General features: G+C 41.6%; 1 protein-coding gene across 1 annotated transcript in view; it reads left to right on the top strand.

The window, feature by feature from the left end:
- The window catches only part of LRRC27 (leucine rich repeat containing 27), a 66644-nt gene that overhangs the window by 12274 nt on the left and 28080 nt on the right, over window positions 1-26290 (top strand). Inside the window, exons 4-9 of the mRNA XM_070945707.1 lie at window positions 620-772; window positions 10721-10843; window positions 12505-12561; window positions 19611-19851; window positions 22606-22737; window positions 24933-25032. Of these exons, the coding sequence (XP_070801808.1) occupies window positions 620-772; window positions 10721-10843; window positions 12505-12561; window positions 19611-19851; window positions 22606-22737; window positions 24933-25032 (806 nt within the window). The remainder of the gene's footprint in view (window positions 1-619; window positions 773-10720; window positions 10844-12504; window positions 12562-19610; window positions 19852-22605; window positions 22738-24932; window positions 25033-26290) is intronic.

A 26290-nucleotide genomic window follows, 5' to 3' on the forward strand; every position in this document is an offset into this window, starting at 1 on the left:
TAGTTGCCATATATACTGTATGGCTTAGGAGCTGAGTTTCTTCAAAATTGCCTATCTCAGGTAATATCTGTGTGCTTGACATGCAAAGCAGATGGTAAAGCAATGGAACAAACAAACAAATAAGGAATGTTTGCTGAGGTCCTCATCTACTGGGATTAGCAGGAAACAGGACAAAAGCTGCCATTTTCTATGAAGCTTTGACTGTTATAGAACAGCTTGCCCCTTGAGGCAAGAGGGAGGTCTTCCTTATTTATTTATTTATTATATTTCTATACCGCCTTTCTCCCGTAGGACTCAAGGCGGTGTACAGTCAAGAAAAATATAGACACACAAACATCATAAAATTGCTAATTAAAATTATTACTTAGTTTGGTCAATTAAATAAAACCCAGAATTAGATAACATTTAAAAATTTAAAAACATTTAAAAACATTTCCTTCATGCTCTTCCACAAACTTATTAAAACTTGAATGCTCTATGTGTACTTTTTTGCAAACCAACAGTCTTATTGTTTCTAAGTAACTTTACAGTTAAATAATAATCACTTAAATAATAATATGGAGAGTTTTTTCTTCTAAAACATTTTAACGTTACATTTTTGGCTTTCTTCTTTTGGCAGGTAATGTAGCTTCACTTACAGCCTTAAATCTCAGGCAATGTCCTCTAGAATTTCCCCCTCTTGAAGTGATACAAAAGGGTCTGTCATTCATTTTATGCTTCCTCCGAAAGAACTGTCATCAAAATATTGAATATGCAGAGTCTATTTCTCCAGGTAGAGTAATATTTTAATACATGTTTTTGAAATAACCGTATTGACCTAATTAAGTAACTAAAATGGATATGAGTTTTAAGCAATTAAGATATCAAATGACCTGAAAATATCTGTGGGACTGTCTTTCCCATTGTTTCTGCTGAACCCACCAAATCTTGCAGTGAAGGCATGTGTTGATATTTTGTGATCAAACAGTGTGATCCCTTTGGACCTAGAAGTTGTGCTTTCTCTGTGGGTGCACTTGTTCTGTGTCCCTCTGGAAATCCAGATGGGCCAACCTGGGTAACCTTTTACAAGGCTTTAAAGATATGCCTGCGTTTCTTGATATTTGGACCAGGAAATTAGTTGACATTTGCTGTTGAATTGGTTTTTGTGATTTAGAATTTAATGTTTTAACTTTGGGCATCATGAGTTGTAGGTCGTAATTTTTATTTTAATCCACTGTCCAGAGTTTCTGTTATGAAATGTGTTATGTCCATATAAGGGCATCCGCCCTGATTGGCTGCCAGCCATCGGGCGGGAGATTTGAATCCCTGTCTAGGGGCGGTGCGTCTGCCGGGAGCGAATATAAGGAGAGCTCCGGCAGCGCGCCAGCAGTCTTCTTTTACTTGTTACTATGTAAATAAAGTTTGTTACATGTATCGAGCTGGTCACGTCTTCTGTTCCTGCGCCTGATCTAACACTGGCGACGAAGGACTAGAGAAGAGAACCTGAGAAAGACTCACGGCACGATCGCCCAAAGAGCTGAAGTCACCTCACCACAGCGACTTCCAGAATGGCTACCCCGCAAGCCCCGATGACCGCGCTGAACCCGTTCGACCCATCCCGGGAGAAGTGGAGGTCATACATGGTCCGATTCCGGCAGTTCCTGCGAGGCAATGGATACCAGAACCTCGATGATGAGAGGAAAAGAGCCCTCTTCCTGGCTCATTGCGGATCGGACGTCTTAGAGATGGCGATGGACCTCGTGGCACCTAGGGACATCGAGGAGATGTCCTGGAATGACCTGCAGGACGTCTTACAGGAGCACTATGCACCTACAGGCACCCCCATCGCAAACAGGTTCACCTTCCAGCAAAGAAACCAGCGGGAAGGTGAATCAATCAAAGAATTCGTGGCAGCGCTCCGCCAACTCGCTGCCAACTGTGAGTTCGACAATGTGGACAATGCCATCCGGGACCGCATTGTGTTTGGAATGCGAGATGTGGGGCTGCAGAAGAAATTCCTCAGCAGGAAGAAGATTCCGCTTAAAGACGTCCTCGACGAGGCAACAGCGGCGGAAACGTCCGAACAAGCAGCCGCTGCAATGGTAAAAGCAAGAGGGATCCATAAGATCCACAAGTCGGGCCCAACCTCATCGGACGAGGCAACCACTCAATCCGAGTCTGATGAGGAAATGGCCGTCCACAAGGTGTCCCGCCCTCCCAGGCGGGAAACCCCACCGCATGGCGACCGCGGAGAGCGATGCGGCAGCTGCAGAGGCGACCACCCCAGAGCGACCTGCAGATGGAGGGACGCGACCTGCCGCCGATGCCTGAAGAGGGGCCACATCGCCGAGGCCTGCAGAGCCACAGACCCAGCCCCGGAGCCGCCCAGACCGCGATTCCGGGAAAATCGCAAAGATAACCAGAGGACATCCAAACGGTCCTCAAACCAGTCCCGGCGCGGGGAGGAGGAATATCCCCGAAACAGAACGGTGCACCAGACCACCACCATTGCTCACACAAGCGACGAGGGGACCACCAAGTTCCACGTGACGCTGCTAGCAGAGGGGTCTCCGTGCAAGATGGAGGTAGACTCCGGATCCGCCTTCTCCATCATGGACTGGCAGCACCTACAACAGCTGAAACCGGCATACAAAAGGACCCAGCTGAAAGCCCCGAAAGACAAACTTGTGGACTTTAATGGAAACCCCATCGACATCCTAGGCAGAGCAACCATCCATGTGAAGTACAACGACTTCGATGGAAAGCTGCCCATCACCATCGTGCAGCACAGCCGACCGAACCTGCTGGGCGTGGAGTGGTTCAAGCCTCTAGGACTTTCACTTCAGGGCATCCACGAGATCCGCAGGGACGAACTCGACTCCATCATCGAAGAGTTCAAAGAAGTCTTCGATGGTAAGCTGGGGAAATTTGTGGGGAGGCCAATCTCCTTTAATCTGGACAAGGGAATCACCCCAATCAGGCTCAAGCCCCGCCGAGTTCCATTTGCCCTGCGGCCGAAAGTAGATGAACAGCTGGATAAGCTGATCGCCCAGGGCGTACTGGAACCGATCGATCATGCCTCATGGGAGACCCCCATTGTGACCCCACTGAAGCATGATGGGTCTGTGCGCATCTGTGCTGACTACCGTTGTACCATCAACAAGGCGTTGGCACAGAGCGCATACCCAGTCCCAGTGGTGCAACACCTGCTGCATTCCCTGGGATCTGGATCAATTTTCGCGAAACTGGACCTGGCCCAGGCTTACCAGCAACTGCCAGTGGATGACAAAACGGCGGAGGCTCAGACAATTGTCACGCACAGAGGGGCATTTAAATGTAACCGCCTCCAATTTGGAGTCAGCGCTGCCCCTGGCATATTCCAATCCATGATGGAACGCCTTCTCCAAGGCGTTCCAGGGGTGGTGCCTTACTTCGATGATGTGCTCATCTCCGGTGACTCGAGACCCCAACTCCTTGAAAGGCTCAGGCTTGTCCTGCAGCGATTCAAGGACAAGGGTTTGAGGGTCAGGCGGGACAAGTGCATCATAGGAGTACAGGAAGTCGAGTTCCTGGGCTTCCTCATTGATAGCACAGGCATACACCCCACCAAATCAAAAGTGGAAGCAATCCATGAAGCTCCAAGCCCAAAAAACAAAATGGAGCTTCAGGCTTTCCTTGGGTTGCTCAACTTCTACGCCATTTTCTTAAAACAGAAAGCCACAGTTGCTGAGCCACTCCACCGCCTGCTGGGGAAATCGGCTTCCTGGAAGTGGGGCCAGGAAGAGGAAGCGGCATTCCGGGCCATCAAAGGACTATTGACGTCCAAAAGCGTCCTCATCCAGTACAGCGAGACGCTCCCCATCAGACTGACCTGCGACGCGTCGCCTTACGGGGTGGGGGCAGTCCTCAGCCACGAACTGCCCAATGGCTCGGAAGCCCCAATCGCGTACTTTTCAAAGACTATGTCCGGCGCAGAACGGAACTATAGCCAGCTGGACAAAGAAGCCCTGGCCATCGTGGCTGGAGTGAAGCGCTTCCACGAATACCTCTACGGAAGACGCTTCACCATAGTCACAGACCACAAGCCTCTCCTGGGACTCCTCGCAGGCGACCAACCAACCCCGACCTTCATGTCCCCAAGAATGACGAGATGGGCCATCTTCCTAGCTGGCTACTCCTATAGGCTCGTGCACCAGCCAGGCACAGCCATAGGGAACGCTGACGCCCTCAGCAGATGCCCGTCGAGGAAGCCGGTCGAGGACCCAGCCCCCACGCTCCACCTACTTCACATTGATGACGACGCCAGCTGCCCGGTGTCATCCGCAGATGTGGCCGTCCACACCCAAAAGGACCCCACACTCCGCCAAGTGAAGTCCTGGATCCTCAGAGGGTGGCCAGCGGAAAAGCCAGAGGAAAGGTTCAGCCCGTTCGCAAGGAAACAGGAGGAGCTGTCCACCATCAAAGGCTGCCTGCTATGGGGAGACAGGGTGCTGATTCCAGGCACCCTGCAACGGCGGACGCTAGAAACCTTACACAAGGGGCACCCGGGCATCGTCCGCATGAAGGCCCTGGCACGGAGTTATGTCTGGTGGCCCTCCATGGACAAAGACATTGAACAATGGGTCTCCAGATGTGACCCGTGCCAAGAAGTTCGCCCAGCGCCGCCGCAATCCGAAGTCGCGAAGTGGGAGACCCCCAGCAACCCCTGGTCGAGGATCCACATTGACTTCGCGGGTCCGATGCAAGGGCGACACCTCCTCATCGTGGTAGATGCCTTCTCCAAATGGCTCGAGGTGGTGCCGATGGCATCTACCACAACTGAAGCAACCATCCGAGCCCTGCGCCGCCTGTTTGCCACACACGGCCTACCGGATGTGCTGGTCTCAGACAACGGCCCCCAGCTCACATCCCTGGCCATGGAGTCCTTCCTGGCAGGACTGGGCATCCGCCACGCCCTGTCCGCCCCTTACAGGCCAGCCGGAAACGGACAAGCCGAACGCATGGTCCGGCTGACCAAAGAGGCCCTCACCAAGATGGGCCCGGGGGACTGGCAAGAGCGCATAGACAACTTCCTCCTCACACAGCACATCACGCCACACGCCACCACCCACAAGAGCCCGGCCGAACTGTTGATGGGCAGAAGGTTGAGGTCACCCTTGGACCGGCTGCACCCCCAATACAGCCCGGAAGTGACCGCAACCGCCAGCCGCCCGCTTCGCGCCTTCAGCAAAGGAGATTCAATCTTCGCGCTGAATTTCAGCGGCTCTCCTAAGTGGCTGAAGGGGAAAATTGCCAGCACAACCGGGCCCAAATCCTACATCGTTGAGTTGGAAGATGGACAGTTCACGAGACGCCACATCGATCAACTCCGAAAAAGGTGGGGGGGGCACATGAAAACCAGCCTGACGAGGGAGGCCTACAACACCCCGACGAGGTAGGCCTCCAACACCCCGGCGAGGTAGGCCTACCACACCCAGACCAGGTAGGCCTACAACACCCCGACGAGGTAGGCCTACAACACCCTGACGAGGTAGGCCTACCACACCCCTGCGAGGCAGAGCAGCACCACCCCGACAAGGTTGGCCCAGCCCACTACCAAATGCTGTCACACCGGCAGCCCAGCGAGGTAGACCGGGGCCAACCGCACGGGGGATGGCACCACCAACCCAGCCAGGTGGGCACCGGGCACGGCAAGGCCAAGGACCACCAACCCAGCCCGCAGGTAGACCGGGACCTGCCCAGAGGAGGAGCAGCGCACCCCACCAGTTACAGCAGCCCATGCCAGCCCAGCAAGGGAGACTGCAGTTCCAGGCGAGTAGACCGGGACCCATCCAAGACGGGCACCCCCAAACCTATGGGCAAGGGTGGCACTCGACTCCCCGGCGAGAGGGACCCCCGCCCATCACAAGAGGCAGCCAGGAAACAACACCCCGACCCGGATGACCCCAGGCACCACCCAACGGTAGACCAGGGACTAGGGGGAAGGGAAAGCCGACAACAACCCGGCCAGGTAGGCCTGCACCACCCCGGCAAGGGAGACCTCCGCCGCCCCGCAGAGGTAGTGCCGCAACAACAGCCCGACCAGGTCGACAACCACCGACCAGACAGGGTAGACCAACGCCAGCCCGACCTAGCAGACCAACACCACCCCTGCGAGGTCGGACAACGCAACACGGGCCAGCACCTCCCGCAGCCGGCGGGCCGGTCCAGAGGGCACCAAACAGAACCACCACCCACCCGGCACCAGGCCGAACCGCAACCGAACCGCAGCGCCCGGGAGACCAGGGAGGAGCAAACGATGGACTTACCAAGACTCAGACGCTCTTCCCGGGTCGGAACCGAGCCACCGAGACGAGGAAACAGATCCACAGGCCAGGAAGAAGACCACCAGAACCAGCCACCCAAGGTCTGCGGTCCGGCCGGAGGCGCTGGGGGTGACCCCGCTCACTCGACAGCCGAACCAAGCCCGGTTCCGGAGAGGGAGCCCGGAGACGACAGAGCCCCGTCCATCCAGGTCGGAGACGGAGAACAAGTGAGACTGCGCAGGTCAGCTAGGGTGCCGAGGCGTCCTACGTACCTGCGCGACTACGTGACTTTTGTAAACGAGATTGACAGTTCAGACTAAGGGGGGAGGAGTGTTATGTCCATATAAGGGCATCCGCCCTGATTGGCTGCCAGCCATCGGGCGGGAGATTTGAATCCCTGTCTAGGGGCAGTGCGTCTGCCGGGAGCGAATATAAGGAGAGCTCCGGCAGCGCGCCAGCAGTCTTCTTTTACTTGTTACTATGTAAATAAAGTTTGTTACATGTATCGAGCTGGTCACGTCTTCTGTTCCTGCGCCTGATCTAACAAAATGGGTGGTCATATAAATCATGTAAATAAATAAATAAATAAATGAAATTATTTAAGGCACAAAATGTTAATATACCTATTTTTATTGAAGAAGTTAAACAGGAGTCAGTTTAATAATACATTTGACGGGGAGGGAAGGAGAGAGAGGAGATAGGTCTGATTATATTGGTTTTGTTATTTCTGTGTTTTGTTATAGTTTTGTATTATAGTTCACTGAGATGTATTCTCTTTAAAAAGCATAAGAACCATGTGCATGTGTATAGAACTTTCCAGTTGTCTTTGAGAATCAGTGAGCTATAGAATATATAAGGCTTTTCTGTGGTATATAGTGGTTTTGGTGATCCCAGATAATAAATCTAACATATTCTGCATTGTGGTTCGTATTTTACCTATTGTGTTTGAGCTCCTAATAAAGGCTCCATGCAACTGCTCTTGGAGTATTAATGAATGAAATGATTAAACACAGCCATTTTATTAGCTGTGTTTAATCAGTTAAGTCAATTCTTTATTGACTTAAACTATTGTTCATGATTGATTGATTGATTGAATGATTAATTGGTTAGGTGCCATCAAGTCAGTATCAACTCTTAATATCAACCTTCCAGATAAGCTCAGACAAGAAAAATACAATAAAGTTAATTCTGCTTTACTGTAAAGCTACAATTACAGAATCCTGCAAGTTTGAAAGTATACCTTATTTTTCAGAGTATAAGACACACTTTCCCCCCCTAAAAGAGGGTGAAAATTTGGGTGCATCTTATACACCGAATGTAGCCCCTCCCACCCGCCGGCCCCCACCCTTCGGCTTCTGCGTATCCTCTCAAACAGAGCTTTTGGAAACTGCAAACACTGCCATTTGCAAAGGAGCTTCTCTTTGCAAAGGCAGTCTCTCAAACGGAGAACCTCTCAAGCAGCCTCCAAAAGCTCCATTTGCAAAGGAGCTTCTCTTTGCAAAGGCACATGCGCGCTCACAACCAGCAAACCTGTTGCTAAAGTTCACCTCTGGGAACAGCTGATTGGGGGTATTCCAGGAGGTGATCCACCCGCCAATCAGCTGCTCGTGCTGAATCAGGCTAATGTGCTGAAGCTGACCAGGCTGTTTGCTAAAGACGCTAGCCAGATGAATACCGATGGATGCTGGTAGGCAGAGGCAGAATTTTTTTTTCTTATTTTCATTCCCCAAAAATCAGGTGCATCTTATACTCCAAAAAATACGGTAATTCTTCTGTTATATTTTGGGTGGATTTATTTGATGATTCTTTTTTTTTTTTCATTTTCTTGGCTATCTGTGGTATTCTCAAAAGTCTTCTGCAACACCAAATTTCAAAAGCCTCATTGTCCTTCTATTGTGCTTTTTCAAAGTCCAACACTTTCATAGAATGTTACAGGAAAAACTGTTGCCTGAACAATTCTGATTTCTGTAGGTATAGACACAGCCCAGAATCTGAATATCTTTTCCAAGATCTTCATGGCTGTTCTACCAACTTCTGGTCTGCTATGTATTTCTTGATTGCTGGTTTCTTTTTTTGTTGCTAGTTGATCCTAAAGGCAGAAGGTATCTGTCACTACTCAATATTTTTAATGTTGCATCTTTAATTCTAAGGCTGGTTGCTGAACTTGTTATTAATTTGATTTTTTTTTAATATTTAATCTTAATTTCATTTTTTGGGGTGCTCCTTGATTTTACTACGTCATCTTACAGATCATTTGCACTTTTAGTCATCGGAATAGTGTCTTCAATAGAGGTCAGATTACTGATATTTCTTCTTCCAGTTTTAAAGCCGCACTCTTCTTCCAATACAGCTTTGCTCAATATTTATTCCATATATAGGTTGTAAAATAAGGGTGAGTATGTAGCCTTTTCTCATCTCTTTGCCAACCTGGAGCCAGTCTTTTACTGCAGTCCTCTCCATACTGCAATTTCCTGACCTATGTATAGATTTTGTATGAGGACAGTGAAATGTTCTGTGGTTCCTATGTTTCCAAACACATTCCGCTGTTTTATATGATTGAAACAACTGAAGACCTTTCTATAATCAATGAAACGTATACTGACTTTTTTTTTTGGTGATTCTTTGACTTTCTCAATTATTCAGCATAAACTTTATGCTCTTAGCTTTCATTTATTTATTACAGTTATCTTATTAATGAAACTGTAGTTGATCATCTGAAAGAAAGCAATGTATTTTGACATCAAGGAAAAAGAATTATATAGTCCTCAGTACAAAGGAATTGTTTTAATAAAAGTTAATTCAGGGTCAAATATTTAGGGTGTTGTCCATACCCAACACAATCAATGTGCTGTAATCAAGACAATATTGCAATAGCCTGTCCAATATTTAGGCTTAATTTATTTTATTGGTTCATATTTTGGGTTTCACATTTAAACCATCTGAATTCTTGGTTAAACTCTCAATGAATGACTAGTGGATTCCTTTTTTTATTACACGAGAAAAAAAGTCAAGTGAATCTATCATGAAAATAGTGTAATAATTTGATTTTTGGAAGTAGATGAAAGCAAAACAGTAGATGCATTCAGAGAGAAAAATACTACCTAACCCCTCCAATCCATAACTTTCTGAAGCAAGTGTGGATGAGAAGAATAACTGTAATCTATCACAAGATCTTTAAAGATCTGCGTTTATATGTATTTGGATAAATAGGTATAGTAAATCCTTTTGAATGTAACATTTGTAGAGCATCTACATTCTGTTGCCTAGTATTTTATGTACCCAATTTGCATGTAGAGGACTATTAGAATTGGAGCATTTGCTTGGAACTGCCAATCAAGCAGTGGCAGCAGGCAACTTCTCCCTTATAATATTCCTCTATACAGTATTTGGAGAATGACTGCAACTACAGCTTCTGTGCTGCTTGGTGACTATCCCCAAAATTTTAGAACTCTAAATATCCAGGGCTTTGAAATCTTAGGGTAAGTATTTAAAAAACAAAGTAACTTTTCATCTGTACACAGTTGCCCTCTACATGTAAAAGACAGCAAGAATGTCATGGAATGAATTTAGTAAGCACATTCCATTATCTTTCCATGTATAGCTTAATTAGAGAGAATAGTATACAAAGGACTTACTCCAGCACAACCATAAAGGACACAAAAATATGTATCCTGTAATACTGTGCCATATCCACCATTTTTAATATGGACCATTATACTCTGACTTCTTATTATTTATTTTTTTGCATTGGACATCATGATGACTGATTATTTTCTATACTCATCCCATGCTTCTGAGTGGTTGAGATAGTTGTTACAGTTGAGATAGAGAATATATATACTGCTCAAAAAAATAAAGGGAACACAAGCAGAAGACATCTGAGATCTGAATGAATGAAATAGCCTTATTAAATACTTTGTTCTTTACATACAGTAGTTTATACGCTGCTCAAACAACTAAAGGGAATACAAAACTACTGTGTGTAATGAACAAAGTATTTAATAAGGCTATTTCATTCATTCAGATCTCGGATGTCTTCTGCTTGTGTTCCCTTTATTTTTTTGAGCAGTGTACTTCTGCTATTCATGAAATTCATACAGATTTTTACAAATAATGTAATGTTTCCATATCTTTTGAAGTTTATATGGAAAAGAAATAAACGGGTCTTTATGCTATAGCGATCTTACTTTAGAGCATCAGTAATTCTATTCTTTAAAAAATTATAGATGTGTTCTAAATAAACAACTGCATAATAAACATACTGTCCTTTAAAAAAAAAGCATGTACTGGTATTTTGCACAACTTCCTTTCTACATGCCTCTACGGTATTTTATTCATCTTCAAAGGAGGATATTCATAAATTTTTTTGTAGCAAATTATTATGTGTCAGCGTAGTTGTAACATGTGCACATACCTTGAAATTCTGTATTTCACAGACTTGCCTTCTCCGCTAGAACAAGAAGCAAAGGCCATTGTTAGAGAATACAAGAAAAAATGTGACAGACCACCTGATCGTAGGAAAGCTTTCAACGCTTTGTGGAAACAGATAAGCCTCTTTAGTGAGTTTAGTAGAACACTAGCATTGGAAGGCAATATCCTTTTGATATTAGTCCTGTGAATATACTATATTTCTGAATCTAGATCATATAAGGGTTTAGTTCAAATATTCTACTCAAAACTATGATTTAGACTAGATGGCTGTATCACAAGCTCATTTTTTTCAAGCTCCAATTCCCTCCTAAATTTGAAACAGTAAAATTTTCCACTGCCTCTAAGTAGAGAAATTTATAGTAAATCGTTATCCAAAAACCAGAATTTAAAATTAAGCTAATTGTATGGTTAATGAAAGTTTGGCCCATTTGGGACTAGAAAATTAGTAATGAAATTGGAATATGAAGAAGGATAAAGGCCCTATCAATTGACAGCGTTGATAGCTAACAATCATAATAGCAATGTGCCAGTTTGGTCTAGAGCGGGTGTCAGCAACCTGTGGCTCCGGAGCCACATGCAGCTCTTTGGGCCCTCTGCTGTGGCTCCCTGTTGGGTGATCCCACCACTGGCTGGCCCCACCCCTTGCCGTCCCCTCCCAGTCACTCCTCACCTGGCCTGAGAAGGTAATGGTTATGGCGGGGGATGGAGAAGCAGCTGGGGCAGAGTTAGAGAGATTCAGAGAGAGGGGGAGAAAGAGGGGGGAGAGCAGCGGGAGGGAGGGAGGGAGGGAGGGAGGGAGGGAGAGAGAGATGTCAAAAGGGTTTTGTGGTTCCTGGTGTTTTTTAACAACCAGTTCTCTGCCCTAATGACCAGCTGGGTAGGTATGATTAGGGGGTCATGTGACTGGTGGAAATGAATGACGTCAAGTTGGCCATGCCCACTCAGGTTTTGTGGCTCACTGTGGCTCACTTCTTTTCTGTGGGAAACGGGTCCAAATGGCTCTTTGAGTGTTTAAGGTTGCAGACCCCTGGTCTAGAGGTTAAGGCATCAGGCTAGAAATCAGGAAACTCTGAGTCCCAGTCCTACTTTAGGCATGAAAGCTAGCTGGGTAACTTTGGGCCAATCACCATCTCTCAGCCCAACTTACCTCACAGGGTTATCGTCAGGAAAATTGGGAAGGAGGAAATATTAGTATATTTATTGCCTAAATCAGTTCTCACACACACACACATAGCAGATCCAACAATAACATTACAGATTAGCCCTTGATGACTATTCAGGTTCATTTTGTGCAGTTAAAAAGCCATTTGCTGGATATTATCCCCAAATGTCTTGTCTTACCCTAAAGAAACAAATAATTTCTTGAAGAAATCACAGTATATCTGTAAATCAAATTATATTAAATTTCTAAAGAAATAGTATGTGTAGCACAAAAATATTTTGTATATTGTAGTATTTCTAGTTTGATGGTGTCCTCTGCTTTTAACTAGCTTTATTTCAAATATTCTTTCATTACAGTAGTTCCTTCTTTTATATATTTTTTTTTCCTACAACCCTGGATGCTGTGTATTTTGTTGGAATAACAATCTTCTTTTATCCTATTAAAAAGAACTAAAATCCCTGGAAGCTAAAATACTGAAGTTCCTTCCCAAGAGGTAAAAACAGTACTGAATCTCTGTTATTGGATCAGAACTAATAATTTAATCCCTGTGGTTTCAAATATTTTCAGATCCCTAAAAATTCAATTTTCACAAATAACATAATTATTTTTTAATTTTGTGATTTATAGATTTAATTCGGTTTAAACCCAGAAGCGCTCGAAGAATCAGTAGTGTGTCCAGTAAAGGTAGCACTTAAGAAAATATCTTATTTTTAATTAAGTTTAAATAGTGTTCAGCTTATTAAGACGTACATAACTGATATTTGTGATTCTTTTTCCAAGTCAAAAGCACATAATACCTGTTTAAAGATTGTTTCTTTAAAAAAAAGGTTCAATGTGAAATTGCCATCTTTTGTCTGTCATATTGCCTGTTATAGAAACAACAACAACAACAAAATTTAGCAGAAAACATAAAGATCATTTTGGCTTACTTTGTTGTGTTTCATACAGCATACTTTTAAAACAGTTTATGCCAGGTTGCAATATCAAATATGGTTTAGCAGTAGTACTGTGGCAATGTAATACTAATAACTCTGATTAATCTGTTTGCCAATCTAACTATATAGCATTGTCTCTTACAACACTTAAACAAATATGTTTGACATAGGAAAAATTAGAATGGACTGAAATGAATGCTCAAACTAGCATTCTGAACATTCTTCATTGAATTATTTTTGTTTGCTGTTGATTTGTTTTTTTTTTAAAGAATATATAAAACACATAATTCTAAAGATTTAAGCCATGACTTTAGAACTGAGGAGCAAAAATATTAACATATTCTTATATGTGCTTGTTTGCCACCAAACTAACATTTTTGGAAACTGGAGCTTTGAAAATACCATGAAAATAAGGAAACGTTATTCACTAGTTTTTTTTAAAATGTATCATCTTCAGCTTTTTGTCTATTTTATGTGATAAGAGGTTTGTAATATTTATTGCTATCTTAATGTACATTGTCAAATATCAGAATGTAAAGAAATAGTTGGGTGTTATTTACATACTAGAATAGTAATCTTTTTATGATATGTAACATTTGTTTTCAAAACTGTTGTATTTCTGAAAATCTTGTATTTGATGGCTACCGGTATGTGATCATAAAACATAAGTACAGCTTTTTATATAAAAATAAATTGTACTGTCAAATACTTGGTAGAATTCTTTGATTGACTAATTGTTTTATTTGATACATACATGATTTGTTTGCTGTGGTATCTTATTTAGCTTTGAATTTAGATCAAGAAAATGGCACAGATACTGGACATCTCTTCCAACATTACTTTTCTTAACTTCAAGGCAACCGAGAAAATGGGAAATGCTGATTGCCAACTTTTTCCATAAATTACCTGGACTATTTCAGAAGCCACATTTCCGATACTGTCAATCAAAGAACATCATGCAATTTCCCCATCTTTTCCTTCTTAATTTTTTGTAGGAAGGAAAAATCCTGCATGAATAGTGGGAAAATATGGGAGGATTGCTGGGGAGGGGGGAAGGACAATGTAATATTGCATAAATGTAATGGAATTTTATCCAGAAAGAAGATTTGGAAATAAGCTGGGAACGGCTAGTTCAGTGAAGGAGGCTATTAAAGACCAAAGTCACAAACATTACGAAGAATAGGGTGTCAGACTGCGGTGCTATCTCAAAATTAAATGAATTTCCAAACTGCCAATCTTTAAGGAAATCTTTCTTTAATTGAGCTCAGCCACCGGATCATGACTCCGCACGGACAAGACTGACCTTTTGCCTCCCAATCCCTCCCTTTCCGATCCCAAATCTCTGCTTCTCATTGGCTGTCTTCCAAGTCATTCTTCAGACTTCTTTTCCTCGTCATTTCCCAGGAATGTGCCCCCTCCCTTCATTTCCACGACAACCGGGCTTCAAAGGGATTTAGCAGGCAAAAGTTTCAGAGCTTATCTCTCGCTCTCCTCATCTCTCTCTATGCCAGCGTTGCAACACTGACATAGGGGCTACGTAAGGTCAAATTCTTACTTTACCTTGTATTCTAGTATATGAACAGATACTCATAAATGAATAAAAATTAGCTACTTGTCAACCCAGGAGACTAATTAGAGGTTAATTAGAGTGAAACCAACACTTTCAAGGATTTCATGTACCATGCATGAGTATTTCCAGTCTTAAGGGCATTTTATAAGCAGGAAAATTTAACTTCAGGCCCAATGTTTTAGGTGATATCTTCAGGCTAATAGCATTCACTATTTCAGCTGAGTATGTTGACCTTTTATTTGATGCACATTTTCTCAGGCTTTTGTTTTTCATTCTGTTAATTGTTCACAGCCGTTTCTTACATTTATACATGCCATTCCAGCAATTTCCATTAGACACAACAGGGGCATAATCATGCATGTAAAATTAAGGATATGGCAATGTCATGAATGGTCTCAGGCTAGAAACTGGGAGTCTGTGAGTTCTAGTTCCATCTTAGGCACAAAGCCAGCTGAGTGATATTAGGTCAGTGAGTCTCACTGAGCCCTAGGAAGGAAGCAACGGCAAACCATATCTAAAAAAAACCCTTCCCCAAAAACCTGCAGTCACTTGTCCAGGCCGTTGCCAGGAATCAAAAAATGACTCGAAGACACATGCATGTGCGCGCACACGCATACAGTATAGCATTTGCATTTTTAGGGTAAATAAAATAATAAGCTTATTGCTCCACTATTCTAACAGACCTGTCTGCAGACCTTTGTACCAGAAAGTGCAGACCATAGCAAATCTTATTTTTAATCACTGCCTTAATAGACTGTGCTCTAGAAAGGCAAAGAAAAGCGCAGTTAGCATATTCTTTAAGATGTACTGTACGACTGCCTCTTTTTTTTTTCTTTCTAAACTTTTTCTAATGCCAGAAATTGCCAATTAGAGGTATAGGTCTATGATTTCTTATTATATATTCTATAGATATCTCCTAACAGGCTGTTGAGTCCCATTTCAGATTCCTGTTTGGTTTTTTTTCATATCTTCGATGTACGCATGTTTATGTATATAAAGTTTATGTATTTAAAGGCTAATATAGCAGAAACATATCTCTTTCGGTCTATTCTCAAGCGACATAGGGAATCTGCTCTGTGTCTTATATGCATCTTGTAGAATCCAAATTGTAGCCCAGTGTTTCTTCATATGGGTTATATGATTTATTAATTAGTACAGCATTTGTTAAAGAAAACATATGTTTTCTCTAGTCAGGCAGGGAGATCCCAAGTCTGTGAAAGGAAATGCACATTATTTCATAAAAAGCGCTAATATTATTATCTGAGTCAAGTGGCTAAATGAAGATTTGGAAGAAGCTATGCATCCCTGAAAAGATGAAGCTATTTCATAATTACCAGTTCTGCTTCGATAATTACAAACTTAGGTTTTATTTTCCATACAAGTATTTCCTTGAATCTGTCTGTAAAAAAAAAAAAAACAACACCTACAGATAGTGCTCAATTTATGACCACAACTGGAACCAGAATTTCCTTTGCTAAGCAAGGCAGTTAAGTGAGTCACACCCAATTTTATGACCTTTTTTTGCCATGGTTGCTATGCAAATCATTGTAGTTGTTAAGTGAATCACAGGGTTGTTAAGTGAATCCTACTTTCCCCATTGATGTTGCTTCTTGGAGGCCAACTGGGAAGCTAGCAAATGACAATTACATTACCCTGGGTCACTGCAACTACCCTAAATACATGGTGTTGAATTTTGATCACTTGACTAGTGAATTGACATTCGTAAGTGCAAGGACCAGTTGTAAGTCACTTTTTTCAATGCTATTGTAACTTCAAACAGTTGCTAAACAAATAGACTTATATACTGCTTCACAGTGCTTTACAGCCCTCTCTAAGCAGTTTACAGAGTCAGCATATTTCCCCCAACAATCTTGGTCCTCATTTTACTGACCTCGGAAGGATGGAAGGCTAAGTCTTTCTAGAGCCTACCTGTAATATCATAACCCACTTTGCAGTTGTATCTTATTATTTATGATGAATGTATTTTTATGATGACTATGATTTATCACATAGCTTTTATGTACACTGAGAGCTTATGCACTGAAGACAAATTCCTTGCATGTCCAATCACACTTGGCCAATAAAGAATTCTGTTCTGTTCTGTTCTGTTCTGTTCTGTTCTATTCTATTCTATTCTATTCTATTCTATTCTATTCTATTCTATTCTATTCTATTCTATTCTATTCTCTAGACCCCCAGACCAGGGGTGAAATCCAGCAGGTTCTGACAGGTTCTGGCGAACCGGTAGCGGAAATTTTTAATAGTTCGGAGAACCACCTCTGGCTGGCCCCAGAGTGGGGTGGGAATAGAGATTTTGCAATATCCTTCCCCCAGGAGTGGGATGGGAATGGAGTTTTGCAGTATCCTTCCCCTGGCATGCCCACCAAGCACACCCACAGAACCGGTAATAAAAAAATTTGAATTTCACTACTGCCCCAGACTACTTACAGCAAGCACATTGCATTCAATTCAGCACTTGCTGGGTGTATGATTTCAATTGAGAACATATTTTACAACATAAACCAAAACTAAGGTATGAAATGCCACTCAAAACACAGATTCAGTAGAGCTGAGGTTCCCTTGGCTACGTTGTATTGACTTGCAGCGCAACAATTTACATAGGACAGAAATAGTGTATCAACTTGGTTTGTGTATCTGTAAACTCAAGATCATCCAAGGACACGGGAGAGTAACCTAAGCACATTTGATCAGTTAACCAATAAAGGAAAATGGGGATTCAAAATATGCATAGAACTCTGCATCAGTTTTCCAGCTTCAATTAAATACCCAGACTTTAATCTTCAACAAAGTCCTCAACAAAACACACATCATGATTCTTCTACGGGACACCATTTTTTGCCAGTGCCCTACATTAACCAAAGTATGCAACGGATAGAGAAGATTCCACATTCTAACGTTCTTATGGAAACTTCAAAAAAGTGTATTAGGAAATCAGTGATTATCTTTTGCATCAAATCAAATTAGCTGCATAACATATATGTAGTCCTCAACTTAGCAGCAGTTTATTAAGTGACTGTTCAAAGTTACAATGGCCCTGAAAAATGAGACTTATGACCATTTTTCATAGTTGCAACCTTTGCAGCATTCCCATGGTCACGTGATCAAAATTCAGATGCTTGGCAACTGACTCTCCTTTATGACGGTTGCAGTGTCTAGGGCAGTGATGGCTAACCTTTTTGTCATCACGTGCCAGGAGTGGGAGGCTGGGGAGGCATGCGTGCATGTGCCCACACCCATAATTTTATGCATCCCACCCCCACGCATGCACGTGTGACCCCCCCCCTTCCTCCCTCCTGGCACACAATGGCCCGGTAGGCCCGTTTTTCTCTCTCACCTGGTTCCAGAGCCTCTATAGGAGTCTGGGGAGGGCAAAAACTGCTTCCCCCCCCCAGAGGCCCATTTGCCAACTTCTGGTGGGCCCAGAAGGCCTGAAAATCAACTTGCCAGCACGCGCATGTGCGCCAGAGTTGAGCTCGCGTGCCCACTGATATGGCTACGCATGCCACAGGTTCGCCATCATGTGTCTAGGGGTCATGTTAGCACCTTTTGCGACCTTCTGACATTCTGGAGCCTGAGTGGCGCAGCAGACTAATGCTACTGTTAAAGGTAGTATTTAGCTTCCAGCTGCCTGCAATTACTGCGAGTTCAATTCTCACCAGGCTCAAGGTTGACTCAGCCTTCCATCCTTTCTAAGGTAGGTAAAATGAGGACCCAGTTTGTGGGGGCAATAAGCTGACTTTGTATAAAATATACAAAAGTATGAAGGCTATTGCTTAATGCCTTGTAAGCCGCCCTGAGTCTCCGGAGAAGGGCGGCATATAAATCAAAATTAAAAAAAAAAAAAATCAATGGGGTAGCCAGAGTCACTTAACGACTGTGTTACTAACTTAACATCTGCAGTGATTCACTTAACAGCTGTGGCAGGAAAGGTTGTAAAATGAGGCAAAACTCACTTAACAACTGTCTCACTTACCAACAAAAATTTTGGGCTTAGTTGTGGTCGTACATTAAGAACTACCTGCATAAGAAGAATATGCCATAATATGTTTGAACAGAATTTAAGATTTGTTAGATCAGGGGTGTCAAACTGATGCGTCACACACAGACATGCTCACCCTACCTCTGCGAAGGGGAAAAACATAGCAAAATGTCATGTGACAGCAATTAACGCCACGAGTTTGACACCCATGCTTTAGATGTATAATCCTTGCTCCAACTATAGCGAAAGATATCATATTTGCTAATAATAGAGTAGTCTTTGAAATCTATCTTAAGGTTAGATAAGATATAATAGATATGTAGGGCCTTCTCCTGGATCCCCAACAGATTCTGAAATCTAAGGAGAGAACAACATTAGAAATCATATCTACCTTATTGGTTGTAATCCAAATTTATAGGATGCAGACCAATAGAGTAGTCATACTTTTAAGAAGTAAAATAAGAATTGTTTTTTTTTTACAATTCCATTATTTTATTAATAGAATTACTGGAAACAAAAAAAGGGCAAATTGGACCATTAGACTTTAAAGTGTGTGGGGGGGAGGGGTAAATAAACTGTCAGTACTTGGAGGTTAGTATTTTAATGTTCATATTTTGGGAAGCAGTCAAAGATATCATGTTATCCAATCATGATATAAACGAATTGGTCAGGAATGAGGGGTTTGAGGTTTGGTTTCTTTTAATTTAGTTTTGATTTGTTTAAAAATGCTTAAATATTTTTTCCTATGAAAAGTGAAACATCAAAATCTGACAATTCAGTTTTTTTCACTGGGGTAGTATAGAGATTCTGAGCACATTTGCATCACATGATCACACCCTTGCTGATGTGTAAACCAAAGTGATTGAGTCAAGAAAAATGTGTATTTTATTTTCATTCTCTGCACTACTGAACTGAGGGTTTAGTGATGCTTCTGTTTCCTTTTGTTGATGCTTATTGCATTACAATAAGAAAGGGAGAGCTTGTAAACATGTATTTCTAAACAAAAGGAACAAAAAATAACTTTCTTGCTACCCTGTTTCCCCAAAATAAGACATCCCCTGATAATAAGCCCAATTGGGCTTTTGAGCACATGGCAATAAGGCCAAACATTTATTTCAGGGTTCAAAAAAAATATAAGACAGGATTTTATTTTCGGGGAAACACGGTATTTTCCCTTCCCAGTTGGTTCCATCTATGAGTGTAAAGCAATCTTTTTTTATTTCACTAGAAATGCCTCCTGTTGAAAAATTAAATTTGGCAGACATCATGAAATCCAGTTTGGATTTGTCAGACGGATGGCCTAATGAGGAGGAGATGATACGATTTAAGAAGCTAAGGGATGAACTTATCCAAGATGAAAGACAAGAGTATCCTGAAGAGAAAATAATAACCAATGAATCTATGCCTACATTAATGAGAACCAGGACAAAGGAAAGCATCTCTCGTAAATCATCTATACTTTCATCAAGGTAATAAAACATATAAGCCAGTTTATGTTTTTATATTTATGGTAACTCACAGTTTGCATTCTAATGTAAATTATATATTACTGTAGTATGTTAAATTCAAAAAATGTGTGATAAATAGTAGAAATCTAGAAAACCCAAAGGGAAATTAGAAGCTTTTCTTTTTAAAGCCACAATAAGAATGGCATTTTAAAATTTCCATAACCAATATGATATTATTGTATCAGTGTAAGGGAAAAAAATAATTTAAAAAGGGTAGCAATCTTCCAGGAATCATCATTCCTACTCTGAATCGATTGTTAAAATTATCTGTGGGTGAGCTCTTGCTGCTTTTTCAAAGATTTTTAATATCTTGATGCAACTCTTCTGCCAATGATTCTAATGATAATCCTTATAAATGGCTCCAAAAATAGATGGCCATGCATCTCTATCAACAACTATATGAGTAACAGGAAGTGGTAGGAAATTCTGGGCAGAAACAGTTACAGTGTTCCATGGTCATGTGGCCACAATTTGCAATACTTGCAAGTTTCCAGCAAAAAAAAAAAAGTATATCCAGGAAAATGGATTCATTTAACAACCACATAGTTTGCTTCAACCATGGTGACTCATTTTATGACCATTGTTAGAACAGCCATAAAATTGAGTCCAATCATGTGCTGCCTTGACTTACAAACACAGTGACTTACGATCCCAGTTCCAGGCTCCATTGTAATCATATGTCAAAAATTACCAGCATTTAGGAAGAGCAATGGGACAATTGACATTGCCTGGACAATTTCACATTTGGGGAATCTGTGTACTATACCTTTCTCTATATATGTTAACTCCAAAATAAATAACAGTCATTTTCAGAAACTAATACTTTCCACAATAAATATAACTAATTAGCAGTATATTTTTTAAAGGTAGAGATTAAACCAAAAGAAGATTAAAGAAATGGTCAGTTATCATCTAGATCAGGGGTGTCGGGGCTGGATTTGGCCCGTGAGGTGCTTAGATCTGGCCTGTAGGGCTGCCCTAGAAATAGCAAAGGACTGGCTTGCAGTGCTTCTGCTAGGCTCCGTTTTCCCTGGCAGAAGGCGGCAGGAGACTGTCGTGGCTGAAAACAGAGCCTGGGAGCCCATTTTCGCTGGCAGAGCCCTTGGGCCACCACAGATGCCCCCGACACGAGTGAAGTCAAGCTGGCCATGCCCACCCAAACCCCCGAGGTCAAACACAACCCTGATGCAGTCCTCAATGAAATTGAGTTTGACACCCCTGATCTAGATGGTTCCAGATTAGTATCCCTATCTGTTTTGCAGCAAAACTGATGAAATACATTGGAGTCTAGTCCTTCTTAAAGACTCACAAATGTATTTTCTCATAATAGGCTTTAGTGCACCATGAACTATAAAAAATTACATGATAATAAATCACATAGTTTTTAAAGTGACATAGAACATGAGAATTGAAATCTAAAGCCAGAAACAAATGAAGCCCATAAGATGTACTTGGACAATTAATTCCTTAAAGCAGTTCCCATTGTAAAGTTTTTCATTTAGATAGCTACCAGTTGCTAATGCTGGTTTTGAAACATGTCCCTGATGGGAATAGAAATTTGCAACTAATTTTTCAATAGACACTCATATCATATACATAAAGTATTTTTGAAAATGCTGAATATAGAGTAAGTCCTTGTTTTTGCATTTAAATCTAAACAAATCCCAAAACAACCTTTAAAATGTTATGAAATCTTATGATTTCAATTACCTCACTCTTTTTGCCAAGCAAATGAGAAATGACATCCACTTGGTTGAAGCATGCAATCTTCTGGTTTTTTTAAAAAAAGCAACAGAGCTAACCTAAAATTGTGATTTTAATGGTTAGAGGCAGATAGAACATAGCAACAGATTTTTCTTCAAAGATTCAGGAGGTGGAGGATTGGATATAATGTTTTGTGTTACAGGATCAGTATATTAAGAAATAGAATACATATTTTTGAATAAATGAGCATATACAATACCTAAGATCTAATATGAATTAAAGAATTTCCATGTTAAGTTTGAAGATATCAAGAAGAACTCACCAACACCCACTTCCTAATGCCTTCCTGTATTTTCTGCTATCTTCATAAAAATCTATTTCTTCCAATAAAAACGTAAGAGTTCAATTCTAAATGTTCCAAGAAAGAGATGGTTTGGGATCAAAGTTAGTCATCGTTCAGTTGCTCTGAAGCCGATAAAGAATTTCCCCGTAAAATAATGACTAACTGTAGTTGAATTGAATCTGTATGCTTTCTTAATTCTGTGATTTTCTTCCCCTCAATCTGGATATAGTTTATAGAAAACTAGGCACAAAAACAAATGTTTAAGAGTAAATTATCTAAAGAACAAACAAACAAATCCCAAATTATGCTCAAACCAATTTTATTGTTTTAATATTTATAATGCATGTACAGTTTATTTCAATTTAACACAGTCATGCTAAGAAACTATGACCTTAAATTTCTGCAAAAAAAATGCAAGGAACAAGTGTAAATTAAATGAGAACCAAACAGAAAAAGGATTATGGGAATGATACAATTCTCAAGTCTGTTTTGTTAAACTGGTGTCTATCTGGAACAGTAGGAATTCTGAAGTAGACTTTGTTTTTTTAAAAAAATAATAAAATGAAGCCTGAAGATAGTAGATATGATTATAGAGATTTTTTTATTCAACTATTGTGGTGTTCTGCATATCTATGTAATTGACTGAAGTTAACAAGTCTATTTCAAAGGGATAAAAAGAATCTGTTTCCTGCTGCTTCATCATATGATTTCATAATCCAGAGTAAGATGGCAGAGGAGTGCAGATTGGCAGCATTAAAAGAAATGAGGGAAAAACAAGCTTTAATTGAACAGCGGAGAAAGTAAGTGTTATAATTATTTTCAACAAAATAATTAAATAAATCTGCTAAATATGGGTTGCAGAAATCTAAAAGACCACTAGATGGTGGCAGAGTTTTTTTCTATATTACCTTTCTGCCAAATGACAATCATCAGAATTTTTGTAGCCTAAATATGAAAGCCCTAATATAGAAGATGTTACTACTTGACAGAAAAACAATTTGGTTTTTCATTTTAAAGATGAATATATTACTAATTTATCCATCCAGCTTTGATTTGCTTTTGCTACTTTCAGAGTGCAAGATTGATGCCACAGATGCCACAGATCCATGATTTTAAATCAATAAGGAAGATTATTTTTACCATGTTTCCCCAAAAATAAGACAGGATCTTACTTTCTTTTGACCCCCGAAATATAGCCTTGGCCTTATTATTGGGGGTCTTATCCCTAAACCTCAGTCCCAGAGCGCCAACCAGCTCCTTTGCCGGTGCCACTTAAGCCGCTGCCTCCAGTAGCAGCTTTTTCATTACTTCCCATATAAACAGCACGAGGTGAGGAGGCAAGGGGGGGCAAAGGGAGGGAGCATGCCCCACATGCACCTGCCACCCACGTGGAATGGCCTTGCAGAGGCCGCTCCCACAAACCTTAGCTCGCACGCCCCTTCTCTTAGTGGCGGCCACAAAGAGCAGCTGTAAAAAAACTCTTGCCAGCCCTAGCCCTGTCGACCTGGGACTGGGGGGAGGGGGACTGGTGCTGGAGCTCTGAGCAGTGGCCGGTGCAGACTGTCTGCGCAGCCATGAAGCGGGATAGGTGTGGCTGGTTCTTGCCCGTAGCATTGCCGGCGAGGATCAGGTCAGAGCCACTGCCGCCTGAGATCAGCAGGTTAGATTCGATGAGCCGGATACACCGCTGCCACTCAGGAGAAGAAGAGATAGACGAGGCTCTGTGAGAGAGCCCATTTCTGAGGTTCTTCTCCTCCCAAGCAGCAGCAGCAGGTTCAGCTCCCCGAATCTGGTTTACTGATCTTGGCTGGCGAGGGGAGTGGCAGGTGGGGGGGTGGGGTGGCGAAGAAGCGAGACGAATGGAGCAAGACGGGACTCCCCTTGCTGTCTCTTCTCCCCCCCCCTCTCGCTGGGCATGACAGGAGCTGGAAGTCACGTAAGACACGCAACTCGCTTCTCTGCGCGAGCTAGGGTTTGTGGGAGTAGCCTCTGTGAGGCCATTTTGCATGGATGGCAGGTACATGTGGGGTGCTTGGGGCATGTTCCCCCTCCCTTCCCCCTGACCTTGCCTCCTCACGTGTTGTTTGTGCGGCAGCTGCGCATGCGTCTAAGTATTTGGGGGGTATTTTCGGGGGGGCTTATTTTAGCGCATGCGCTCGAAAGCCCAATTGGGCTTGTTATCCAGACATGTCCAAGTTTGGGGGAAACACGGTAGTGTAGGAAAGCAGTAAACAGAAGAAACATTGTTATGCACCTCCTATTTTTCACTGCCATATTCAATCAGTCCTTCATATTGTTACTTTTTCCCCCTATTACTCTAAGCCTGCATTTTCACAGGATGATAATAGGATCGGTGAAAATCTAGCATGTTAAACAAACTTTTGAACCAAGTTTCCAGGTTAAGATCATACTCATTTAAGAAAGGATAGCTAGGGTGTGTAGACAGTAATATTTCTGTACCTATTGTTTCTCACCATAGCCTCTGAGCAATATTTCCACAACCTCAGTCCAGCATCTTTTTCACAGTTGCAGAATTTTAACTAAATTCATCCTGACTTGGAATGTGCAGGAAAATATTAGACTTAGATAAACTGACATCTTTGCTTTCTTGTTTCATATTCAGTTTTGAAAGTTTAAACCAGATATATACTTAATTTCACTATTTTATGATTGCCAAAAAGCACATGGCTTCTTTGAACAGCCATGAATAAGGGAGATTTAGCCATTTCTGCTGTGTGAAGCTGCTCTTAAATCCATATGTATATGAATGTCCATGTATACACATAGCACATATTATGGGTTATATTTAGCATCTAGAAATAGAACCATTGTTCTATATTATGACTGTTCATCTTCAAAAATATTATGTACACTTGCTCAAGAATAAAATTCCTGTATGATTTTTAAAGTGTGGTGTTTTTCTGGAAAGTTAATTCCAATATTGATTATGTGGCTTATTGGTGAAATGTTAAATACTTTTAAAATGTTTTTGAAGAGATAAAGAAGTTCTTCAGAAATGGAGAAAACAGGCCAGGAAGATAAGAGAAAAGAAAGGAATATTGTACACATATTCACCCCAAAAAGGAAATACAATGGTATGTATCAGCATATGATTTTGTTCTGCAAAAATATGTTGCAGGTTCTTATAGTGAAATACTGATATTGGGGTTCTCCCTACTCCTGGCCTAAATGCTTTGTACTGTATTTCATTGCAGTTATTTCCCCATAGCTGAATTATGTATCTAGGAGAAGACTTCTCTTTGGGTTCACCCAAATTAGAAGGACCTTCATTAATCCTATGACATGTGCCAGACCATTCTGAAACAACTATAGCCTCTTATTTAAATTATACTTCCTTAATTATGCAAATAATCATCGGTTGTAGAATAGATGGTCATCTGATTTGGTCTTCACATAGAAAATGGAAAAGATGCATTCTTGATTTTGATGATTAGATGTGGAGAATATCTGAAAGCACAAAAATTAGGACTTTGGCAAAGTTCTTGGAGATTAAGGCATCTCAGATAATCTAATCATGTCATCAAGGCCCTAGCTATCTTTCTGTTCTTAATCTGTTGAGTTATTGCCTCCAGAATGAATTATTTGTATTTCTGTGAAAATATCTGGATCAGTTTAATTTGATAGATCTAGTTTTAGAGTCTCTTGGGCTGTCTAGTGCCAAAGGTTCAGTTTGGATTAGATCTTGAGATCCATAACCAGAGTTTCCACCCAAGGACACACACACTCAGAGAGAAAGAAGTAGGTGATGGGGGCAGTGGTAAACATCAGCATCTGATAAGGGCAATATGTTAACCCAATATATATTCACAGTTATTATATTATTTGTATTTTAAAAAGGTAGTGATTTTTTCTCAGAAAAATAGAATTTTAAATGAGTTTTACATGTGTTAAAACGTGAAAGTGCAAATGTTCAGAATACACATTTAAAATCAGCTGAAAAAATAATCTTGGTTATTCTGGTTCTAATATAACAGTAATAATAAAATATGTAACAGTAGAACAGATATGGAATGGCCTATAAGAGCTACATAGCAGCACAAAATATATTTTCAGATCGTGCCATCTCTTTTTTTCCTATCTGGTAATCATGTCTGTCCTCTCTCCCTCTCTTTCTTTCTCCTATCATCTATTAGATTTATATGGACACCTAACTCACAAAATCTGACTCAGGTCAGCCTACAACTTTGCCAGTTAGGATACTTACCAGATCGACATGAGGACCATAGCATCCTAAATCTATAACTTAACCACTTGTTTATCTAGCTTAGCCTTCTCCGCCAAGATGGTGTCCTATGTACATCAGCCCCCAGTAAATTAACCTACACAGCAAAC

This window comes from Pituophis catenifer, unplaced genomic scaffold, assembly GCF_029215685.1.
Source record: "Pituophis catenifer annectens isolate HBS135680 unplaced genomic scaffold, rPitCat1.0.hap2 SCAF_6, whole genome shotgun sequence".
NCBI classification, from domain to species: domain Eukaryota; kingdom Metazoa; phylum Chordata; class Lepidosauria; order Squamata; family Colubridae; genus Pituophis; species Pituophis catenifer.